Source organism: Cricetulus griseus (genome assembly GCF_003668045.3).
Source record: "Cricetulus griseus strain 17A/GY chromosome 1 unlocalized genomic scaffold, alternate assembly CriGri-PICRH-1.0 chr1_0, whole genome shotgun sequence".
Lineage (NCBI taxonomy): Eukaryota > Metazoa > Chordata > Mammalia > Rodentia > Cricetidae > Cricetulus > Cricetulus griseus.
Genome location: NW_023276806.1, coordinates 36342988 through 36364340, shown reverse-complemented (window position 1 = coordinate 36364340; position 21353 = coordinate 36342988). Strand labels below are relative to the sequence as shown.

The window sequence follows — 21353 nt, the reverse complement described above, 5'->3', positions numbered from 1 at the left end:
TGTGTTTATTACCCTTCACAATCCTGAACACCCACCAGGTTCCACGTTCCACCCTGGAGTTAACCTCAAGATTCTTGAATGCCCAAATAGGTGGCTTTCTCAAGGGAGCTGTTTCTCAAACTCTGATTTAAGCTGGCTACCCATCCTCTCACTATAGATGGATTTTTGTTAAACCTTTCCACGACTGACATGTTTTAGGTTGGAGCAAAAAAGGACCAGATAGTAGGCTAAAGAGAATTAACTCATTCCAAATTTAACCCTGGGGCAGATTTTTTATTTGTCTGTTTTTTGTTGTTTTTTGTTTTTTGTTTTTTTCACCACAATTTCTCACATGGGAAGCCTAGCACGTTAAAAGGAAGAGGTGAGGGTTGGGGATGGAGCTTGGTGGCAGAGTGCTTGCCTAGCATGTGTGATGTTCTGAGTTTGATTCCCAGCTCCCCCTAAAAACAAACACCAGAGTAAATGGAAACTCTCCAGCTCCCAGGCTCCAATTACAAAAGTCCCCCTGGGCCTGATGAAGATGGTGCAATCACATTTGAGTACCTCGTGACCTGGCAGCAGGTCAGAGCTGGAGGCCATGCAGCAGGCTGGTCTCAGAGCAATGCTGGCTGAGCCTGTTGAAGGGAGCTGCCTTCCCCCCGAGGTGGGGAGCTCATCTGTTCCCTCTACCCCTCCTCTCCTGGCTTGATCTTTACTGAAGAGTAACATGGGCTTCTGGTTGGTCCAGGTTGTTCAACCAGAGAAGAGAGGGCCCTGGAAAGGACTGAACCTTTAACTGAGGAGATGGAGGATCCGGAGCACCCGGAAGGAATGAGTGGTAATACCGTCCTCCCCTCAAAAGAACAGAGCAGAGACAAGGCAAAAACTATGAAACTTAGCAGTGCCAGTAGTGCCAGAGCAAAGCCACAGACGGGTGAAGGGAAGGCCAGGAAGCTGACTCCCTCTCTTGACTGCTGTTAAATACGATGTCCAGCTGCACACGAGGGGGATGAATGGTCCAACCCAGACATTAGTGCATGTTTCCTGGAGAAAGCAAATCCCAAGTCTGTAGTGTGTTCGTGCCCTTGTTAGGCAAATCCCAAGTGAATTGCACGAATGTGCTGGCTTCCGAGGATTTAGCTAGAACAATGACTTGGGTCACTGGGACTTGAAGCGGATGTGAGCTACAAGGAAAGACAAAAATAAGTGCAGTAAGGGGAAAGAGTCTAGCAGAGCTGACTGCACTTCACTCAAGGTTTACAAACCCTGAGTCCATTCACTGCAGCCATCAGAAGCCTTTCCTGGCTGCGGAAGTTACCTAATCATTCCTGGGCTGATGGGCAGGGTACATAAGACTTGCGTCCCTGGCTTTAGCTGTTCTGTCTTCCCTTTTGAACTAATTCTTCTAAGGGTTCTCATGCCTGAGTGTCTGTATTTCTTGGGTTTAGAGAGGCACACAGGCTCTGAGTTAGCCTAACGTTGGCATGAGAAGGTCCAGCCTCTAGCACCCCTCAAGCACCGCTTGGCAAAGCTGACATTGGAGACCCTGGTCCTCACAGAGCTGGTTTGCAGGCAGGGATGCCTCTGGAAGGCCCTCCTCCTGGAGTGGTTTGATGAGGTCAAAATGACCGACAATAGAGCTGAGGATGGTGATTCCTACCCAGCTTTAGGCTGGAGCACAGAGCCTGGAGGCACAGACAGACAGACAATGCAATGGATGTGGGGACACAGCAGGGAGCAGATATTTGGAATTAATACTCTGACAATAATTAATCTGGGATCTATTTAGAGTGGACTGCAGAGAAGATGTGGTAGGGAGAGGGGAAGGGTAGGTCAACATGGAAGGGGCCTAGGGAGAGAGGAGCCGTGAGAAGGAAGAGTGGGCTGTCCTGGAGTGCTGAGGAGTAAGAGCTGGAGCCAGAAACCCATGAAGAATCCTATAGACTGTGCCTGAGAGCAAAGATGGAGCTTGGGGTTAACTCAGTATATAGGCAAGGACTATTTCAGATGAGTATGGGCTCTGGGCTCACACCCCAACTCTGCCACTTATAAGCCATGTGACCTCAATGGAACAAGTGATGTCTTGGTCTTGGTCTTTCTAACCTATTGAAATGAGCCTAGTGGTATCTACCCATAGGACTACGAGTGTGAAATGTGGCCATTCTTGGAAAGCACTGGAAACAGTGCCTTACCCACAGTAAGTGTTAAATCGATGGCCAATGCAATCATTACCATTGCTATTGTGATCCTTGTTACAAAGCCGCCGCAGCCTGTGGGCAGGTGAAATTACGGGCAGAGCACAGGACTGAAGAAAGCACAATGTTGGTTAAAGCGCTGTGTTTCTACAATGTGCTTTTCCCTCCAAGACTCCTTCTTTGAACGGGAGCTTCCGGGGTTGGTGCCTGGAGTGTGTGTGAAGAACCTGGTAAAGGTTTTTGAGCCCTGTAGCAGGCCCGCTGTGGACCGCCTTAACATCACTTTCTATGAGAACCAGATCACGGCATTCCTGGGTCACAACGGAGCAGGGAAAACCACCACCTTGTGAGTGCTCTAGCAAAGAGGCTGTTTCCATCCCTCCCCTCCCCTCCCCTCCCCTCCCCTCCCCTCCCCTCCCTCCCCTCCCCTCCCCTCCCCTTCCCATCTCCCCCAGCTCCACACTCCCTAGTAACTTCATCTGTTCTTCCCCATTGAATTTTGGTGGAAACAAACAAACAAAACACTATTTTTTTTTTTGGTCCCAAGAATTTCCAAAGCAAGCTGGGGGTAGTGGCTCATGCCTTTAATCTCAGCACCTGGGAGGCAGCGGCTGGTAAACTCTATGAGTTCAAGGCTAGCCTGATCTACATAGTGAGTTCCAGGATAGCAAGAACTACATAGTGAGATCCTGTCTTGAATACAATGCCCTCCCACTCACTGCAACAAACAAGCAAACAAACAAATAAATCTCCTGAGAATGCTGCAGAATTCAAAGCCCACTCGAATATCTTCAGTATTCTTAAGAAGCAACGAGAGAATGTGGAGTAAGTGTATGGCCCCTTTCTGTCACGGAAATGGATAAACTCTGTCACAGAGTTTAAGTGATTTTTTTCCTCAAGCCTCTGAGTTGGATGGCTCAGTGGTATATTACCCAGGTACTCTTGCCGCAATTGCCTCTTGTTTCTAACACCCTAAATCCCCTCCTTAATCCCCATGTCTCCCGCATTACTGTCACCCACAACGAGGATAACGTCATGGCTGCATGTCCAGGGTCTGTAGAACACCTGTTTTTAAGGGCCACTCCTCCTATCGATTATTGGGATGCTTCGGTGTTGGCATGGGACCTCGGGCGGGGGTCGGTTACATTTCTGAGAAAGCGTAGAGAGAACAGTGGAGGATACTTGCTGCCTGGCAGAAGGCCAAGTGTAGGAAGATCCAGGGCTCTGGGTGGACTTCTCAGTCCTACAGTTCTCAAAGGGGCCTGAGCGCCGCCTGCTGAGAACCGGCTGAACGGTTCCCAGGCAGAGCTGGGTGGGTGGGTGGAGGAGGGGTGGGGGTCACAAGCCACGTGACAGCAGCCATCAAATCCTTGGCTTACAGAGCCCCGGGAAGGAACAGCGGTGAACACCCTGCCCTGGAATGTGCTCTTGGGCCTTTCAGTGTGAATGGAATGCGGGGCTGGTGCCATTGTGCTTGGTACTGTTTCCCTCTAGTGGTTGATCAACAAAGATTTCAGCTTCTAAATGCAGGTTCAGAGAGTCTGCGATTTTATCAGAACCCAAGACAGAGAGAGCTGGGTGAGGCAGTCTAGGTCTATCTCCTGGCTAACTCTCATGGTCAGAGAATAGGAAGCTCCATCCACGACCCCAGGACCTCTTGAAGACAAACACATTACTGCAGAAAGTCAACTTCCCCTGGGGTTGAAACACAACACTGCCTAACACTGGGAATCACATAACATTTTAAAGTTTCACTTCACACTGGTGCCGTTCTAAAGTAGGTATTGACTCACCTAAGCAGGTAAGGGTCAATATGTCTTGTTTTTTTAAAGAAAGGGAGAAAACATCACAACACAGTTATGGGCTTTTTATGTTTGGGATCCCAAATTGAAATTGTTAGTGGTAATTCCTATTCCTGACTGCAGTCAGTCAACCAGCAGACACACACTGAATGTGGGCTCAGCTTCTCACCATCATCAGGGTCTTTGCAAAGGCAACAACCAGTTTCTCCACAGTCAAGGCTGCTTACCCAGGCAAAGCAGTGGGCTGTGCTCTCAACCCCTTTAACTGACCACGACAGTGACCACGATAGTGATCACAAGGGCTAACAACATCAGTAGCCACCAAATGACCACTATGGACACAGTGGGCACTACAACTGACCACCACAGTAAACAAGACAGTGACCACTATAGCTGACCACAACAGTGGCCACACGACTGACCACAGCAGTGAACTCTACAGTGACTACTATGACAGACCTTCATAATGGACACTACAACTGCCCACGTGACTGACCATAGCAGTGACCAGTGTGGCTGATCAACCCAGTACACATCATGACTAACCATCCCAGTGGGCACTACAACTGACCACCAGAGTGGTGGAGTATCTGAGGCTGTGAATCCCTGAGGCTTTTGATACTGATCTGAAAGCACTAGGAAATAAAAAGCAGAGAAAGAAGGCCCTTGTGGTCCTAGGCACTAGGACTTGAATGTAGGCACTGGTGCTAAGCCCTGTGTGGAAAATTTCTGGCCCCTCAGCTGATGTAGGTTTGAGTTTGAAAGAGCTGAGGCAGAAATTGGTACAAGCATCCTTCTGACCCTGGGATGGAGTTGGGGTTGGATTCCTTCCCTGGTGAGTCCTGAAGACCTTCTCTTCTCCCACTTAACCCTGTGTTTGGCAGGTCCATCCTGACAGGTCTGTTACCACCAACATCTGGGACTGTGCTCGTTGGGGGGAAAGACATTGAAACGAGCCTGGATGCAGTACGTCAGAGTTTGGGCATGTGTCCCCAGCACAACATCCTGTTCCACCAGTAAGTGAACTGGAGTTGAGGTACTGCTGGCAGGGGTGGGCTCTGAGGTAGAGTACTTGGCATGTCCATCATCCCTGGGTTCCATCCCCAGCACCATGGGAAGACAGAATGTCTACTAGAAACAACCCCTCCCATGCTGGCCAGTTTTATGTCAACTTGACACAAGCTAGAGTCACTGGAGAGAAGGGAGGGAGCCTCAGTTGAGAAAATGACTCAATAAGGTGGGGCTTAGGCAAATCTGTAGGGCATTTTCTTAATTAGCGATTCATGTTAGAGGGCCCAGCCCATTTTGGGCGGTGCCATCCTTGGGCTTGTGGTCCTGGGTTCTACAAACAGCCTTCCTCCATGGCCTCTTCACTAGCTCCTGCTTCCAGGTTCCTAGCCTGCTTGAGTTCCTGACCTGACTTCCTTGATGATGAACAGTGACATGGAAGTGTAAACCAAATAAACCCTTTCCTCCCTCAATTACTTTGGTCATGGTGTTTCATCACAGCAATAGTAACCCTAAGCCACCTGTATCCTGTCCTCGCCTGCCCCCCCCCCACGTCTTCTCCAGTCCAATGCTTTCGCCTGATCCCCACCTTCAAAGCCCTTGTCCTACAGAATTGTCCCTCCAAATGTGAGGTTGTGCACCTGGTGCTCAGAGCTGCATGTCCCCAGCCAGGGAAGTTTGACACTCCCCTGCCCCTTGCTTGCACTGAAATAGTTGGGGAGATGACCAGAAAGAGGAGAGCCTTAGTTCCTTCTCCATGCTGAGCCCTGTGCTAAGGACAGCCCTTTCAGAGGGCACTTCATGCTGGCTTGCTTGAGTTTTCTTTCTTTTCTCCCTTTCTTCTTCATCTCTCTCTTTCTTCTCCTTTCCATCCCTCCCTCCCTCCTCCTTATCTCTCTCTTTCCCAACTCTTTATTTCCAGTTGAAACAAATTTTATGTCCTGACTCTAGTCATTGTGGAAGGAAGGAGTGGAGTGAAGGAGAAAAGACAACTAAATACAAAGGAAAAAACAGCCATGTCTTGGTGGCTCATACCTTTAATCCCAGCACTTGGGAGGCAGAGGCAGGCAGATTTCTGTGAACTCGAGGCCAGCCTGGTCTACAGAGTTAGTGCCAGGACAGCCTCCAAAGCTACACAGAGAAACCCTGTCTTGAAACCCTCTCCCCCCCAAAAAGGAAGCAACAACAACAAAACTATCACTAGTCATTTTACCACCCAGAGGCAACTGCTGTCAACACCTCTAAATGAATTCTTTAGAGATTTCTCTGCGTGTGTAGAAATGTATGGAGACCTAAAAATTATAGAGGGGAGCAAACTTATATATACAATTTTGTAACCTGACTTTTGCTTTTTTATTATTTTATTACGTGTATGGGTGTTTTGCCAGAGTGTATAATCAGTGCACTATATGTGTGCCTCATGACTGAGAAGAGGTATGCTGGAACTGGAATTACAGTTTGTGAGCCACCTTGTAGGCACTGGGACTCAAACCCAGGTCCTCTGTAAGAGCAATCAGTGCTCTTAACCACTGAGTCATCTCTCCAGCCCTGTAATTGCCTTTTTAAGCCTATGGTGTTATGAATATCTTTTCATGTAATTAAAAGGAATTTCTTGTGTTTACATACTGTCCCAATATACAAATGAACTTTTAAGTAATTCTCTCTTTAGATATTTGGGCAAGATTGGTTGGTTGTTTCACTTTTGTATCTAAATAATACCATGATGAAAATTGTGTCGTCATAGTCATCTTTATTTTCTTTCTTTTGAGACAGGGCTGGCCTTGAACTGGTAGATCCTCCTGCCACTGTCTCCCAAGTGCTGGGATTAAAGGCATGCACCACCACTGCCTGGCTTCATATTTATTTTCTAAGATGAATTGCTAGAAATGGAATTGCTAAGCCCATCGCTTTTCTCTTCATTGTGTCCCCACAGTCTCACCGTGGCTGAGCATATCCTGTTCTATGCCCAGCTGAAAGGGAAGTCCTGGGAGGAGGCCCAGCTGGAGATGGAAGCCATGTTAGAAGACACTGGCCTCCACCACAAGAGAAATGAGGAAGCTCAGGACCTTTCAGGTGCTTGGCACTGAAGGCAACAGGGAGCATCCATTGTCTCCCAGTGCAACTCAGCAGAGGGTTGGGTAGGGCTGTGGTTCTCAACCTATGGATTATAACCCCTGCAAAAGTTGCATATCATATATTTACATTATGATTCATAACAGTAGCAAAATTACAGTTCTGAAGTAGCAATGAAATAATTTTATGGTTAGGGGGTCACCACAACATGAGGAACTGTATTAAAGGGTTGCAGCATTGGGAAGGTTGAGGATCACTGAGGTAGGACCTTGTAATGGGGGGAGAGCTCCTAATACTCTTGCAAAGTTAAAGGTACAGCCTTCAAATGACCAGGTACTGGGACGCAAGGGTGGCTTTTCTGCATTGATGAAGCCTGAATGCCACTATGGTTGTGGACAGTGCAGGCATATCTAAGGTGGCAGTATCAGATTGTCATATTTAAAGAGTCGCCATAAGCCACCAGCCCCAGGCTTTTCTCTTTCCCATGCCAAGGTATCTATGATATACAAGCATCGTCTTCCTTCCACCTCCAGGAGGCATGCAGAGGAAGCTGTCTGTTGCCATTGCTTTTGTGGGAGATTCCAAAGTGGTGGTCCTGGATGAACCCACCTCTGGGGTGGATCCCTACTCCAGGCGCTCCATCTGGGACCTGCTCCTGAAGTATCGCTCAGGTGAGGGCCGTAGCTCAGTACCCCAAGCTCACATCGAGGTTCTTCCAGGAATCCCATTTTCTCACATCTAGTATTTTATAGCTACATATACTAATAGCCATAACTGCACTCACTTGAGACTGTCAGTGAGTCCAAGTTCAAGTGTCAGCCTTCTGAGACTTTTACATGAATGTAAGCAGAGGGCTACTGATGAAGTGGCCTACTTGCTGAACTATTCTAGAAAGTTCATTTGGTAGTGTTTACACAGCATGCACAGAGTCACAAGTTCAACCCTAGCACCACACAAACTAGGCCTGGTAGTACATGTATATAATCCCAGTACTCAGGAGGTAGAGGCAGGAAAATCAGAAATTCAAGATCTGTCTCAGCTATATGGCGTGTTCAAGGCAAGCCTGGGCTACATGAAGCCCTGTTTCAACAAAACAAGAAGTTATTTCTACCTTTAGTCCTCCAGTCTGGAAAAGTAGAATTACCCTCTGGCTAAAGGGACCTAAAGGCATCCGAAGAAGATGCCTAGCTGCTGCATGACTACCTGAGACTAAGTGTTAAGAACAGGTGTCGGGATGTCTGGAAGCACAGAAGACTGTGGCAGATGGAAATGTTTAAGATGGGCTCTTTAACCATCTATCCCAGCACCTTCCAGATTCACATTGAGAAGCCACATCAGGCAGAGTTCAGAGAGCCTGCACAAGCCACAATGTGGTTCATCCTGTGCAGCCTGGAAAACCCCCTCCTCTATTCTTACTGTACTCCTCACCCTGCCCCCCCCCCCACACTGAAGGTTTTCTGGCTAAAATCCTCATTTCCCCCTCTTTAATAACAGTTCCCATTTAATGAGAGAGTGCTGTGTGTGGTCTTTACAAAATACAAGAGTGGTGTTTAACAATGTGAAGACAACACATGGAAGCCCATAGATGCTGACAGTGACAACAGTGATGAGTGTGTCCCACACGTGTAAACTTATTTGACGCATACCTGAGGCTCAATGCTGAGACACTATGTGTGACAGCTTTACAGTATGCAGGATGCTAGGATGTATTGGTTGTTATAATACCACTGTGCTTGCTGCAGAATTATCTTTTTGGTTTGTGTTCATTCACTCCAAGTTCTGGGAGCCACATCACCCAGAGGCTGCTGTCCAGCCTCTCCAGGGCTTGTCTGGGAACATCCCTGACCTCTCCCTCACAGGCAGAACCATCATCATGTCCACTCACCACATGGATGAGGCTGATCTCCTTGGCGATCGAATCGCCATCATTTCCCAGGGAAGGCTCTACTGCTCTGGAACACCACTGTTCCTCAAGAACTGCTTTGGCACAGGCTTCTACTTGACCTTGGTTCGCAAGATGAAAAGCATCCAGAGCCAAAGAAGTGGCTGTGAGGTACGAGTCTGCCCAGGGAAGACGCCCAACGTGGGTGAGAAGGGACAGGCAGTGTGGGGCTGCCATTCTAGATATTTCTACCCACTGGGCCCTTAGCCATGAGAATCAGCTTGCCTCTGGGACCATTTGCTGATTTCAGTAATTGTGCACTAATTTACCTTACAGAGATGCCCCCAAGTACACACCCAGATACAACTACTTTTAAATAACCTGAAAGTGCTACAGATCAGTGTCTCAAACTACACATGTAGCATGGTGTACCACGGAGCTCCTTGTCCTTCGAGGTTAGACTGCTTTGTTTAAGTATCTCTCCCAACATTAATGTCCCTTAATTAAGCCTGGATTCCAGCAGTAAATGAAATCTAAGGAAAGACATCCTTGGGAACTCTAACCTAAAAGGATGTGGGTGTGAGGGGAGACCATGAGAGGCCACTGAGCATGCCCTTGGAGCCGGAGGGACTGGCACCTCTACTGTGTCATCCTGAGGTGGTGGTTTTTATTCTTTACTAAAATGAAACTGATGGTGCTGGCTTCTGTCCCGAAGGGATGTAGTGGAGACAAATGAGATAAAGTGTTGTGGACGCTGCCTGGGCGCCTCAAGAACAGGTGTTCCTCATATTCAGATTGCTGCAAGGTTCTGCTGTAGTGTCTTTTACACCTCCAGGGTAAAATCACAGCCTGGTGTGCACAGGGGTCAGGAGGGGAGCAGAGTGTCTCTCTAGCTGCTACATTATTTATGCCAAGCCAAAAGGATGCTTGCAGGTTCTGCCTCTCTGTCTCTGTCTCTGTCTCTGTCTCTGTCTCTGTCTCTGTCTCTCTCTCTGACTCATATTCCCTCTGGGATAAAAATCAAGCAGCTACACCCTCCAAATGCTCAGATGAATTAATAGATTAAACAGGGAAGAAAAAAATGTTGGCCCCGGTTGGTGATGAGAGACAAACAGAGCAGTGGTGACAGCAACTGGCACCAGGAAGATGCTATCATTGAAATGATGTGTATCCTGTCAATCATTTCTGTCCATCTGTTGTAGGGGGCCTGCAGCTGTACATCAAAGGGTTTCTCCACCAGGTGTCCAGCCCGGGTTGATGAGATAACTGAAGAACAAGTGTTGGATGGTAAGAGGTGGACAGGCTGAACCTCAGTTCTGGTTCAGTGACCATTGTCCATGTTGTTGGGTGTGCTCTGTTGTGATGCACCTTAGCAAAGAGAATGCTTGGTGTACTTTAAAGTCCAATGCCATGCATTGCTCATCTTTTCCTTTGAGCCTGTTTCTCCTCTTAACAGGATTCCTAACATGATTCTAAAATCATGCACCCAAGAGCCCTCTCTTTAGCAACAGTCCAGTGTTTGTTCAGTTCCCACCCCTGCTTATATTAACCCTTGGTCCTTAGAGTCCCCCTGCCCTGTAACAGAGCATGAACACACACACTTCTAAAAGTGTGCCAAGGTACCCTCTGGTTCTCTCTCTTTTTAATATTTTTATTATGATTTTTTTACTTTATGTGTGTGACTGCCTGCGTGTATGAAGGTGAACCATGTGTGCAGTGTCTGCAGAAGCCAGAAGAAGGCACTGGACCCTCTGAAACTAGAGTTACAGGCAGTTGTGAGTCATGTGGGTACCAGGAACTGAACCTGTGGTCCCTGCAAGAGCCCCGAGTGCTCTTAACTTCTGAGCCATCTATCTCTCCCTCCCTCTAAGCCTCTTACAGGGAAACTATGGAGCATTGTAGGTGGACATCTTTGTGCAGTGCCCCTTATTTCCTAGTGTTACCCAAGTTCCCAGTGAGCCTCCCTTTAATTTAAGGGTATATTATCTCCCAGAGGCCTCTCCCAATCACCAGAGAGGCACAGTGAATAAGCTCACTGTACATGCAATAATTTCCCTGTCAGGTCTAAGCTCAGGATCCCAAGAGCAACTCTTTCCATTCTCCACCAACTTCCATTCCATGCCCACCTTCACACCTCTCAGGAGAATGACATTGTAAGAGGAATGCCAGATACCTGAAAATCCTATGTAAAAGCAAAACTAAACTTAGGTACTAACCCTGCTTTATAAACAGAGGAAGGTGTATGTTTTTCAAAAAAAAAAAAAAAGTTTTCCTATTTAACACCCCCCCCCCAAACATTAAGAATTTACTAAGTGAAATCTGATGGAACAAGAACACTTGACAATATTGATGTACTGTGCTTAAAAGGGGGGGGGGGGCGGCAGCTCGGGACAGGTGCATTGGTATGCACCTTTAATCCCAGCAGAGACAGAGGTAGGCAGATTTCTATGAGTTCTAGACCAGCCTGATCTGAATAGGGAGCTTCTGCCATCTAGAAGGACATAGTGAGACCCTGTCCCAAATAACAACAGAGCCCCACAGGAAGTGCTTGGAGCCCAACACCAGTATTACTCCCCACAGGCAGAGCCTGTGCTGAATAGAAGGCATTTCCTTAGCATTGTGTCTCTTGCACTTTGCTCGTCTCTCTGTGGCCATCTCCCGTGCTGCTGAAAATTTCTCCTTGGGATCTCGGTCCAGACATTGATGTTTTCTTTAAACACATCAACACTAATGTGTTTAGTTGTTATAGTCCATGAAAATCAACTTGGAATGTGTCTGTGGCTGGCATGATTTCTAAAGCATGGCTTTCTTTGTATAGCATGGGCGTGCTGCGATGGTCGTAAGTGCAGTAGGTAGTGATACCCCCAATTAGGGAGGAGAGCTCCCTTAATCCCCAGTTACCTCCTTGGCTGGCTTTTCACTCACACACCCACCACACACACACACACACACACACACACACACACACACACAGAGCTCCCTGCCAGATGGACCCTTCTGAGAGGCTGACACACATCTAAGACACAATCCCTGGGAATCCAGTGACTGGGTCTCACTTCCTTCCTAAGAGAACAATGAGTGTGACCCCTACAAGGCACTGGGTCAGAGCTATTTCCTCCAGTAAAGAACTCCCTGGTCCCAGTATGAGGTCATCTTGGACTGAAGACAATCACACAGTTTGCAGGTGTGACACATAAGCCTTTCTTTCTAGCTAAGCCCGGGATCTTAAGGGGGAGCTGAGAACTATTCTAGCAACATCATTTTTGAAAGAAAGGCGAGACTCTCCTAGGCAATGCTGACCCTTTAAGAAAACTGAACATCAACGCTCACTGGGATTAGAGTATCACATACCTATAATCCCAGCACTCAGAAGGCTAGGGCAAGAGGATTTTGAGTTCAAGGCCAGTCTGAATTACAAAGCAAGACTTTTTTTTTTTTTTTTTAAGTGAGGCTTTCAATTTCAAAGTAATAATGCTTGTCCATAAAATCCAGTCTTGGCTATTCAAAGTTATCATGCTACCCACCTTGCTCCCTGTACTGTCCTCATCCTCTCTAGGGCTTCCCAGCCTCCTCCTGCAGTCTCTGGTTAGTGAATTTTGTTCTGCCTGAGAAGACAGGCACAACTCAAAGGAAAATGGTGTGGCTCTCCAAGAAGTAAACCAGGCATGGGTGTGATTTAGGAAGGGGTCTTGTCTCCTCTCTAGACATGTGCTTGAATAAGTCCCCTACAGTTTGCTTGGACCAGACTAGGAAGAAGAAAACAACTTTGACTTAACTCCTAAGCTTCCAATGAATGAGAATAAGCAGCCATGACAATGAGCTTTCTCCCGTGGGCTGACGTTCAGGAATGCAATAGCAGCTAAGTGCCAGCCTTGTGCCAGCTCCAAGCACCATGTGTACATTAACTCCCCACCCACACAAACAGTCTTGAAGTGGGCAGGTATTCTCCCCTTTCACAGATGAGGAACTAGGGAAGGACTCACACAATTTAGCATTCCTTAAGGCAATAGCACATTTGACTGAACAATGGCAGAAACACCCTCCTTCAGGTTGCACAGCTAGCCACCTGGAATACTTTTATCATAGAATCAACTAAGCTAGAAATACATTTGCTGAGCATCGGGTCTAAAAGAAATGATGCCAAGAACCAAGTGTGTGGTTCATGCCTCTAATCCCAGCACTCAGGAAGGCCAGCCTGAGTTACCAAACCAGGGAGAAACCCCATCTCAGCAAATACACACACACACACATACCAAAAACAAAGTTGGTATATAATTTTTTAAAAAAAGATTTATTTATTATGCATACAATGTTCTTCCTATATGTATGTCTGCATGCCAGAAGAGGGCACCAGATCTCATGGTGGTTGTGAGTCACCGTGTAGTTGTTGGGAATTGAACCCAGGACCTCTAAAAGAGCAGTCAGTGCTCTCAACCACTGAGCCATGTTGCCAGCCCTCTATAAATTGGTTTTTCAAGCAGGATTTCTCTGTGTAGCCCAGGCCATCCTCAAACTCACAGAGATCTGCCTGCCTCTGTCTCCCAAGAGCTGGGATTAAAGATGTGTACAACCATGGTCTGGGAAAGATGGTATATTTGTACACATCTATAATCCATCACTTGAGGATGGAGGTAGCAAGATCAGGAGTTCAAGATCAGATTTAATTATATAAAGGGTTTGAAGCCAGCCTATGTGTGCTACATGGGACCCTGTTTCAACACACACATATACACATACATGAGAGAGAAGTGGGGAGGGAGAGAGTGGGAAACAGAGGATAGTTATGGCTACCTGCCCCTTTCTCAAATAAGAGAGGGAAAGGAAGAGAGAGTGAGAGAGGCAGGTGGAATAGACTAGGAGGCCCAGACAATCTCACAGTCTTCCAGGTTCTGGAATAGGTTGACTAGAGTTGGAATCATCAGTCCCTTCTCTTGTCCTAGGGAATGTGAAGGAGCTGATGGATTTGGTTTACCACCATGTTCCAGAGGCAAAGCTGGTAGAATGCATTGGTCAAGAACTTATCTTCCTTCTTCCGAACAAGAATTTCAAGCAGAGAGCATATGCCAGCCTTTTCAGAGAGTTGGAGGAGACACTGGCTGACCTGGGGCTCAGCAGCTTTGGAATTTCTGACACTCCCCTGGAAGAGGTAAGGCAGAGAGAGTTTGCAGTTGGTCTCAGCCTAGTGCCAGAAAAGGCGGCTATTGTAAAAGTCTAACACTAAAGCAAAAGGCCAATATTCCCCACTCAGTGTAGCAACTCTCTCCATCTTTAGCTGGCTTCCTCCTACCTTGGTCCACGTGCATATATACTTTCTGCATCTGTGGTCACCATGTACTTAAACCTTTTCATTTATAGAATGAATATATTTCTTCCCATGATGTAATAGTGCCCAACAAAATGGAAGTAGGTTTAAATTTTCCTGGAAGTAGGAATGTCTGACTCAAAGTCTCTATTTGTGTCTCAATAGATTTTTCTGAAGGTCACAGAGGACTCTGATTCCAGCTCTATGTTTGCAGGTATGGTGCTAGCCCCCGTGGCCCGTTCCCTGTTTCTCCAGACTTGATCTTGAAAAGTCTACAGGTGCTTTGTGCTTTCCCTCCTTCCTAGTGCCCTAGCACCAAGAAAAGCACTTTGTGTTCCTCTTGCCAGTGGGCGACAGGAATGAGGAACTGAATTTGGCTGGGTAGTGACATTCTGGACGAGTCGGGATTCTTACCAATGTCAGATTGGTAGATCTACACCCCACAACTTCGCCTCCTACACTTCTGCTCTCTTTTTTCTTTCTTATCACCATCTCATCTCCTCTCTTCTCTACCAGGCTTCTGACCCATTCTTGTCTGCATGAGTGACAGCTAGCAGAGAGTCCTTAGAGATAGTGATGGCAGTTAATATAACCCAGATGTCAGCTACAGTCTCCTGGCCCCTTTGAGATCAAGATTAAAAAAAAGAAAAGTCTAGAAATGTTGAACTTAATTTTTTCCCATTTGTACAGGGGTAATGCACTGTATTAAATATATAAGGTCTTAAAAAAAAAAGAAGGGATTTTGAGAGCCCATCCCATATGAAGGGATGCTCTCTTGACCTGGACACATGGGGAAGGGCCTAGGCCTGGCCCAGGATTATGTGGTAGACTTTGGGGAGTCCCTTTTGAGGGCCTTACCCTGCCTGGGGAGTGGAGGGGGGATGGCTAGAGGCAGGTGGGATGTTGGGGGGGAGAGGGAGAGGGAGAAGGGATTGACATCTGAAGCAAGCTTGTTCCTAATTTGAACTAATAAAACAAAATAAAATAAATGAAAAGAAAAGAAAATCACTCTTAAACTCTCAGTTAGTAACCTGTACACTTTGAAATGGTGGGGACCAAAATTCCTGTGAATTCTGGCCTTCTCTCTTCTATATGTGTTAGCCTGGGTCCTTTGCTTCCTCGTGGCTACACAAAGCATTCTGAGTATTGTCTACATACTGTAGAGGGAATAGAAGTATCAGAAAGGTAACTTGTCCCCATAACACAAATTACTATTTTTTTTTTTGAGACAGGGTTTCTCTGTGAAACAGTCCTGGCTATCCCAGAACTTGCTTTGTAGACCAGGCTGGTCTCTAACTCACAGAGATCCACCTGCCTCTGCCTCCTGAATGCTAGGATTAAAGGCATGTGCCACCACCATCCAGCCACAAATCACTTCCAATAGAACAAGTGGCATGTTCCCCCTCTGCTGAAATAGACCCACTGGGCCCTCCCTCCTGCTCAGAGGCAAAGATATGAAGCAGTTTTCTTTTGCTGTCTTGGGTCACTAGTCCCCCTCCTCCTACCCAGTGTGACACCTTGAAATGTCTTTCTATGTTGTGTTTCCTTCCTACAGAATTTCTGCTTCTGCTCCTACATCCTAAAATAATGTGTGTCTCATCCAGCTTCTAAGTGACAAAGCATGTATCAGCCATGTCTAGAATTGCCAATGGCTATGTATAGCAGTCCATATGTACCCCAGCTTACCCATATATATAGGTCATGTGATAGGCTATTGAGGCAATCATTCTTGCAGAAGGGGAAGGGCTGAGTTCTCCACAGAAGATAGGAGTAGATCACTGTGAGGCCCAGGTTCTTTTTTAAGTTCTTTGCAGAGAGCAATTGAGTTCTCTCTATTCCTTCAAAGCCAAAGATTCACATTTACCAAGACAAGAATGAAAAAACATTAAAGTATACCACACAGTGTGCTAGATTTAAAAGTTAGGGACTTTTGCCAGGACAGCATGCTCCTTTTTAATAATTAGCCTCTCAGAACAATAAAGTCAGATGTTGAAGACTGGTCAGCCTGGGCATACAGGTGGGCATTTCAGAGACTGTTCAGAGTTTAGCTATAGAGTGCAGTAGACAAGCATCAAACCTGAGCTCCATCATTTGATAGCTAAATGCCTTTAGGCAAGGTACTTAGCCTCTTCATCCCTCCATTTCCTCATTTGGAAAATGAGAATAATAATAATAATAATAATAATAATATAATATAATATACATACACATCAAACCTTTTCACAGCATGTGATCTGTGGTCAAGACTTAGCAAGACTCTCGTGGTAACTCAAATGCTCTCACTTCCTACTTGTATGGCTCTTTATACTTGACAAAGCACCTGATGTCAGTGTGTTACTTGGTATCATGATAATCTCATGAGGCAGGTAGAACAAGGACCTGGCCCATCGGAGGAAACCTGAGTACACTGAGGCTGGGTGAGGTGCCTGAAGCCACATGGACTAATGGCTCTTATTCTCCGAGCTATGAGCCTCTCTCTTCTCTTCTACCTTCTCAACACCTCCCTCAAGTATGGATGGGTTACTGAGGGACCTTGCCCCCAAACAACAACAGAAAGATTACTAGTCTCCATGCCCCGTGGTTCCCTAAATGAAGAGTAGCTGATGTTGTAAGGGGGGAAATGCATATAATAATCTCTTACATTTATATTTTTCAAATTATCGATCCGATATCCCTTAGGCGGCGTGCAGCAGAAAAGAGAACATGGCGGTCTCCGGCACCCTTGTTCTGTTCCCACTGAGAAGGTCAGGCAGCCTGCCCAGGGCCCCCACACCTGCTTCCCAGGACAAGTGGATCCTTCCAAGGGACAGCCTTCCCCAGAGCCAGAGGAACCCGGTGCCCCATTCAACACAGGTGCTCGGCTGATTCTTCAACATGTGCAGGCGCTGCTGGTCAAGCGATTCCACCGCGCTGTCCGCAGCCACAAGGACTTTCTGGCTCAGGTACCACTGTGGCCTGATTAGACTTGGCCCAGCTCTTCTGCTTGGGTCTGAGGGGCTAATCCTGACTTCCTGTCTTCTTGAGAGCATCTGTGTGCATGGGTTCAACCGCGACCCAGAACGCTTTCTTCAGCTCCTATCAGCTCTGTTTCCTCCTTGCCAAACCTTTGCTTTGATTGTAGGTTTTGCAAACCTTGAAAGGATTGGGCCTCATTTAGAGTAAAGCATAGGATAGTACCACATTTGCCAGTATTGTATCGATTTTCATAATGAAAGGTAAAGCTTTATGCTTCACTCATTTGTCTAATGACCTGAAGGTCAAGGCCATTGTCCTATTTTGAGTCAGGGTCTCATGCACTCCAGGTTGACCTCAAACTTGTTGTGCAGCTAAGAATGACCTGGAACTTCTGGTCCTCCTGCCTCCACCTTCTGAGTGTTGGGATTAAAGGCATGTACCATTAAGCTCAATATAATAATACTACAGATTGAATTCAGGGCTTCATGCATGACGGGCAAACACACTACACCATCTCGGCTGTGAGCCAGCCCCCTTTCTGAGTTTTTCATTCAAAAACAAAAACAAAACTCTGGTTCAAAGAGAAGCAAGTGATGTGATTGTCCTTTAAGCTTCCCCTTAGGCTCTGGCTGAGCATGCTATACATTCAGATTCTTCTATGACTGCAGGAACAATTTGTTTCCTTCTACATGTATTATTACCTTTTACCCTTGCCTATAATGTTCCACCAGGAGCCTGTCCTACACTACCAGCATCTGAATATGATGTGGAGAATAAATGCTTAAAAGAACGTGTGTGCTGCATGTGTGCATGGTATGGGTACACATATGTACATCAAATGCCTTCATGTGTATGTACATCATCTCTCGTATGTCAGCCTGTGTCTCCATGGCTATTCTCCTACAGATTGTTCTTCCTGCCACTTTTGTGTTTTTGGCTCTGATGCTTTCCATCATTGTGCCTCCGTTTGGTGAATTTCCAGCTTTGACCCTTCACCCCTGGATGTATGGGCATCAATATACCTTCTTCAGGTGTGTAGATTCATCCCTGGAGGACACCATTATCCTCTGACATGTGATATTCCTGGACCTCATGCTTGCTGGAAGGGTCTTGACCTCCCCACTTCCCTGGACTTATCACCAAGGCCAAAGGAATCCTGGGATTGTTCTTAGAAGGGAAGCTAACGCAGCAGTCACTGTTTAGCAATGTGGTACCCAGTGGAAGACGGATAAGGAAAGAGGATGTGAAGCTTGGGAAAGGGCATCGGAACTCCATCTTTTGGAGACACAGATGTTTGACCATCAAACTTGTAGGTGTGTATGGTAGACTACCCCACTTCCAGGAGCCCCACAGCCGTTCTAAGTCAGGGCTCAGTGTCTCACGTACATGTGTGGCATAGAATTCAGTAAGCACATTTCTGCATGTTAGTGACCATTGTCCATTCCGTCCTAGTCTGACTCTCTCTCTCTCTCTCTCTCTCTCTCTCTCTCTCTCTCTCTCTCTCTCAGCATGGATGAGCCCAGCAATGAACACCTCGAAGTGCTGGCAGATGTCCTCCTGAACAAGCCAGGCTTTGGCAACCGTTGCCTAAAGAAGGAGTGGCTTCCGTAAGTCCTGCACTAGCACCAACAGTTCTCCCAGGGGATCCTAAAGTCAGCCTGGAAGTGTTGGGAAAGACCCCTCAGTCTTTCCCTGTGTTATATGGGACACATCCATGTCTCTAGCTAGCACTGCACCTACACAACTTCTTTAAGCAGAGCTTACATCCTAGGAAGCCCCCATCATCAACAGCTCTGTGTGTCTCAATATAGAAAATTTCTATATTCTACATCTATGGATGGAAGAAGATGAAGGATATGCTATTATATAGTTGGGCCTTGAATGACATGAATTATTTCTATGGCCAACTCTCACTCATTGTTGTAACTATAGAAAAGAGAGGTGTAGAAGATATTGAAATCCTGAGCTGAGGAGATGGCTCAGAGGATAAAGAGCACTGGCTGCTCTTCCAGAGGGCATGACTTCAATTCCCAGCAACCTCATGGTGGCTCACAACCATCTACAATGAAATCTGGTGCCCTCTTCTGGAATGCAGAAATACATGTAGGCAGAACATTGTACACATAATAAATAAATAAATCTTTAAAAAAAAAGATAGTTGAAATTCTCGAGGGATCTTCAGTGTAACTGTAGCTATCTTTTCTCATCCAATCGTCCCCAAAGCTATTGCTAGAGAGCAAAATGGACACATTTCGGATTCTTCTGTTATCTTCCTTCCTTCCTTCCTTCCTTTCTTTCTTTCTTTCTTTCTTTCTTTCTTTCTTTCTTTCTTTCTTTCTTCTACATCTCACAACATCAAAAGCTGCTAGACAGAAAAACTCACGCCTTTAATCCCAACTCTCAGGAGGCAGAGGCAGGCTCTGTGAGTTCGAGGCCAGCCTGGTCTCCTGAGTGAGTGCCAGGATAGGCTCCAAAGCTACACAGAGAAACCCTGTCTCGAAAAACAAAACAAAAAACAAAACAAAACAAAACAAAAAAAAGAAAAGAAAAAAGAAAAACAAAACAAACAAACACAGAGAGTCCACAAACGAGGTGGTTATTCTCTAGTCTGTGCTTTCTCACCAGCAGGACCCCAGTTCTGATATTCCTTAAGCAGACTCTAATCCCCAGGAGGGAAATTCCCGAGTCCAAGGAAGAGAAAAGCAGAGGAGACAGCTGGCAATAATTCCTCTTTTCTAGGGATTAAAAAAAAAATCAGCAGTAGGACTGACTGCGGAATATTTTCTCATTTTTCCATAAGGGAATACCCCTGTGGCAACTCAACCTCCTGGAAGACACCTTCTGTGTCCCCAAACATCACCCACCTGTTCCAAAAGCAGAAATGGACAGCAGCCCACCCCTCTCCCTCCTGCAAGTGCAGTACCAGAGAGAAGCTCACTATGCTGCCAGAGTGCCCTGAGGGTGCTGGAGGGCTCCCACCCCCACAGGTACCGGCATCATTTTTAACAAGTGCATACTATTCCTGGGTTTTGACTGATTTTAAATTATTTCCCATGGTTGATCATTTAGATTTTAAAATTCTTTTCTCCTATATAAAGAATATTGTGATGTATATTCAAGTGTTAATATGTTTACATACTGATTAACAGTTTTAATTAAGCTTACTATGGGGGGGGCTGTCTAGAATGATGTAAGACCCTGGCTGGGCTTGATACTCATTACAAGAAAGGAAGAAGGGGATAGGGATAGTCTATGTGCCCATGCACTATGTTTTTAACATACATGTACACATACAGCCAGCAACTTATCTTTTGCAAGAGTGGCATAAATTGTACTCCAAGCAATGTTGTCTAGAGCTGTGTGTTCTATATCACAGCAAGCCATCTTGGGGTTTAAAAGAGTGCCTTCAAGGGCAGGAGAGCCCCACATTTTCTCTGGTTGGTAACAGCCTCCTTGGTTACTTGTACAGACACTGCTTTGGATGGTTTCTCATTATTTATCAATGAATGGATGATTCCCAAAGAGTCAGTGTATCGCAGTAGCAGGGTTCAGGCACGGGAGTCAGGGAGGCATGGTTTGGTTTCTTGGCTTCTGAGCTTTCTTCATTTTCTCTCCTGAAGGGTGAGGAGAACTACATGTAGTTCATAGCATTATCATGAGGATTCGGAGAAATGATGTGTTTAATGAACTATTTAGGATTAGACTCAGCTCACTCAAGTGATAACCTAAGAGTGACTAAAACAAGATACAGCTTGCCTCTCACCTGTGTCCAAGTTAACATGGGCATTCTAAGACGTTGTTTTCTGTTGTTCCTCTGACTCTCCAGCCAGAGTGTTAGAAACTATTTTGTTAAGCAGTAGAGTAGAAGACATTAAGAATAAGATACGACAGATGTCTTAAGTATGCACAAGGAAGACTTGTAGAAGCTACTGCATAGCCCCTCCACTTAACTGTCACTGGACAGGACCCAGCATGGAGAGGGACCAGGGACTGCCACTTTAATTCTGCACAGCCTGTGCCCATGGGAAAAGCCATAAAAATAGCAGCAGGAAGAAGACATAATGAGACAACTAAATTTTACCATTGCATCTATTATGGCTGCTGGCTCATAACTGGTCCTGTGCCATTTCTTTGTTAAAATCCTAAAGCATATGCCT

The 21353-nt window shown here is 46.2% G+C and overlaps 1 protein-coding gene across 1 annotated transcript in view; it reads left to right on the top strand.

The window, feature by feature from the left end:
• LOC100767638 (retinal-specific phospholipid-transporting ATPase ABCA4) overlaps positions 1 to 21353 on the top strand; it is a 137359-nt gene that overhangs the window by 81739 nt on the left and 34267 nt on the right. The window contains exons 18-30 of the mRNA XM_027395638.2: positions 728 to 817; positions 2346 to 2520; positions 4861 to 4992; positions 6918 to 7057; positions 7591 to 7728; positions 8917 to 9110; positions 10142 to 10226; positions 13880 to 14085; positions 14407 to 14455; positions 16921 to 17183; positions 18103 to 18227; positions 18705 to 18803; positions 19997 to 20183. Of these exons, the coding sequence (XP_027251439.1) occupies positions 728 to 817; positions 2346 to 2520; positions 4861 to 4992; positions 6918 to 7057; positions 7591 to 7728; positions 8917 to 9110; positions 10142 to 10226; positions 13880 to 14085; positions 14407 to 14455; positions 16921 to 17183; positions 18103 to 18227; positions 18705 to 18803; positions 19997 to 20183 (1883 nt within the window). The remainder of the gene's footprint in view (positions 1 to 727; positions 818 to 2345; positions 2521 to 4860; positions 4993 to 6917; positions 7058 to 7590; positions 7729 to 8916; positions 9111 to 10141; positions 10227 to 13879; positions 14086 to 14406; positions 14456 to 16920; positions 17184 to 18102; positions 18228 to 18704; positions 18804 to 19996; positions 20184 to 21353) is intronic.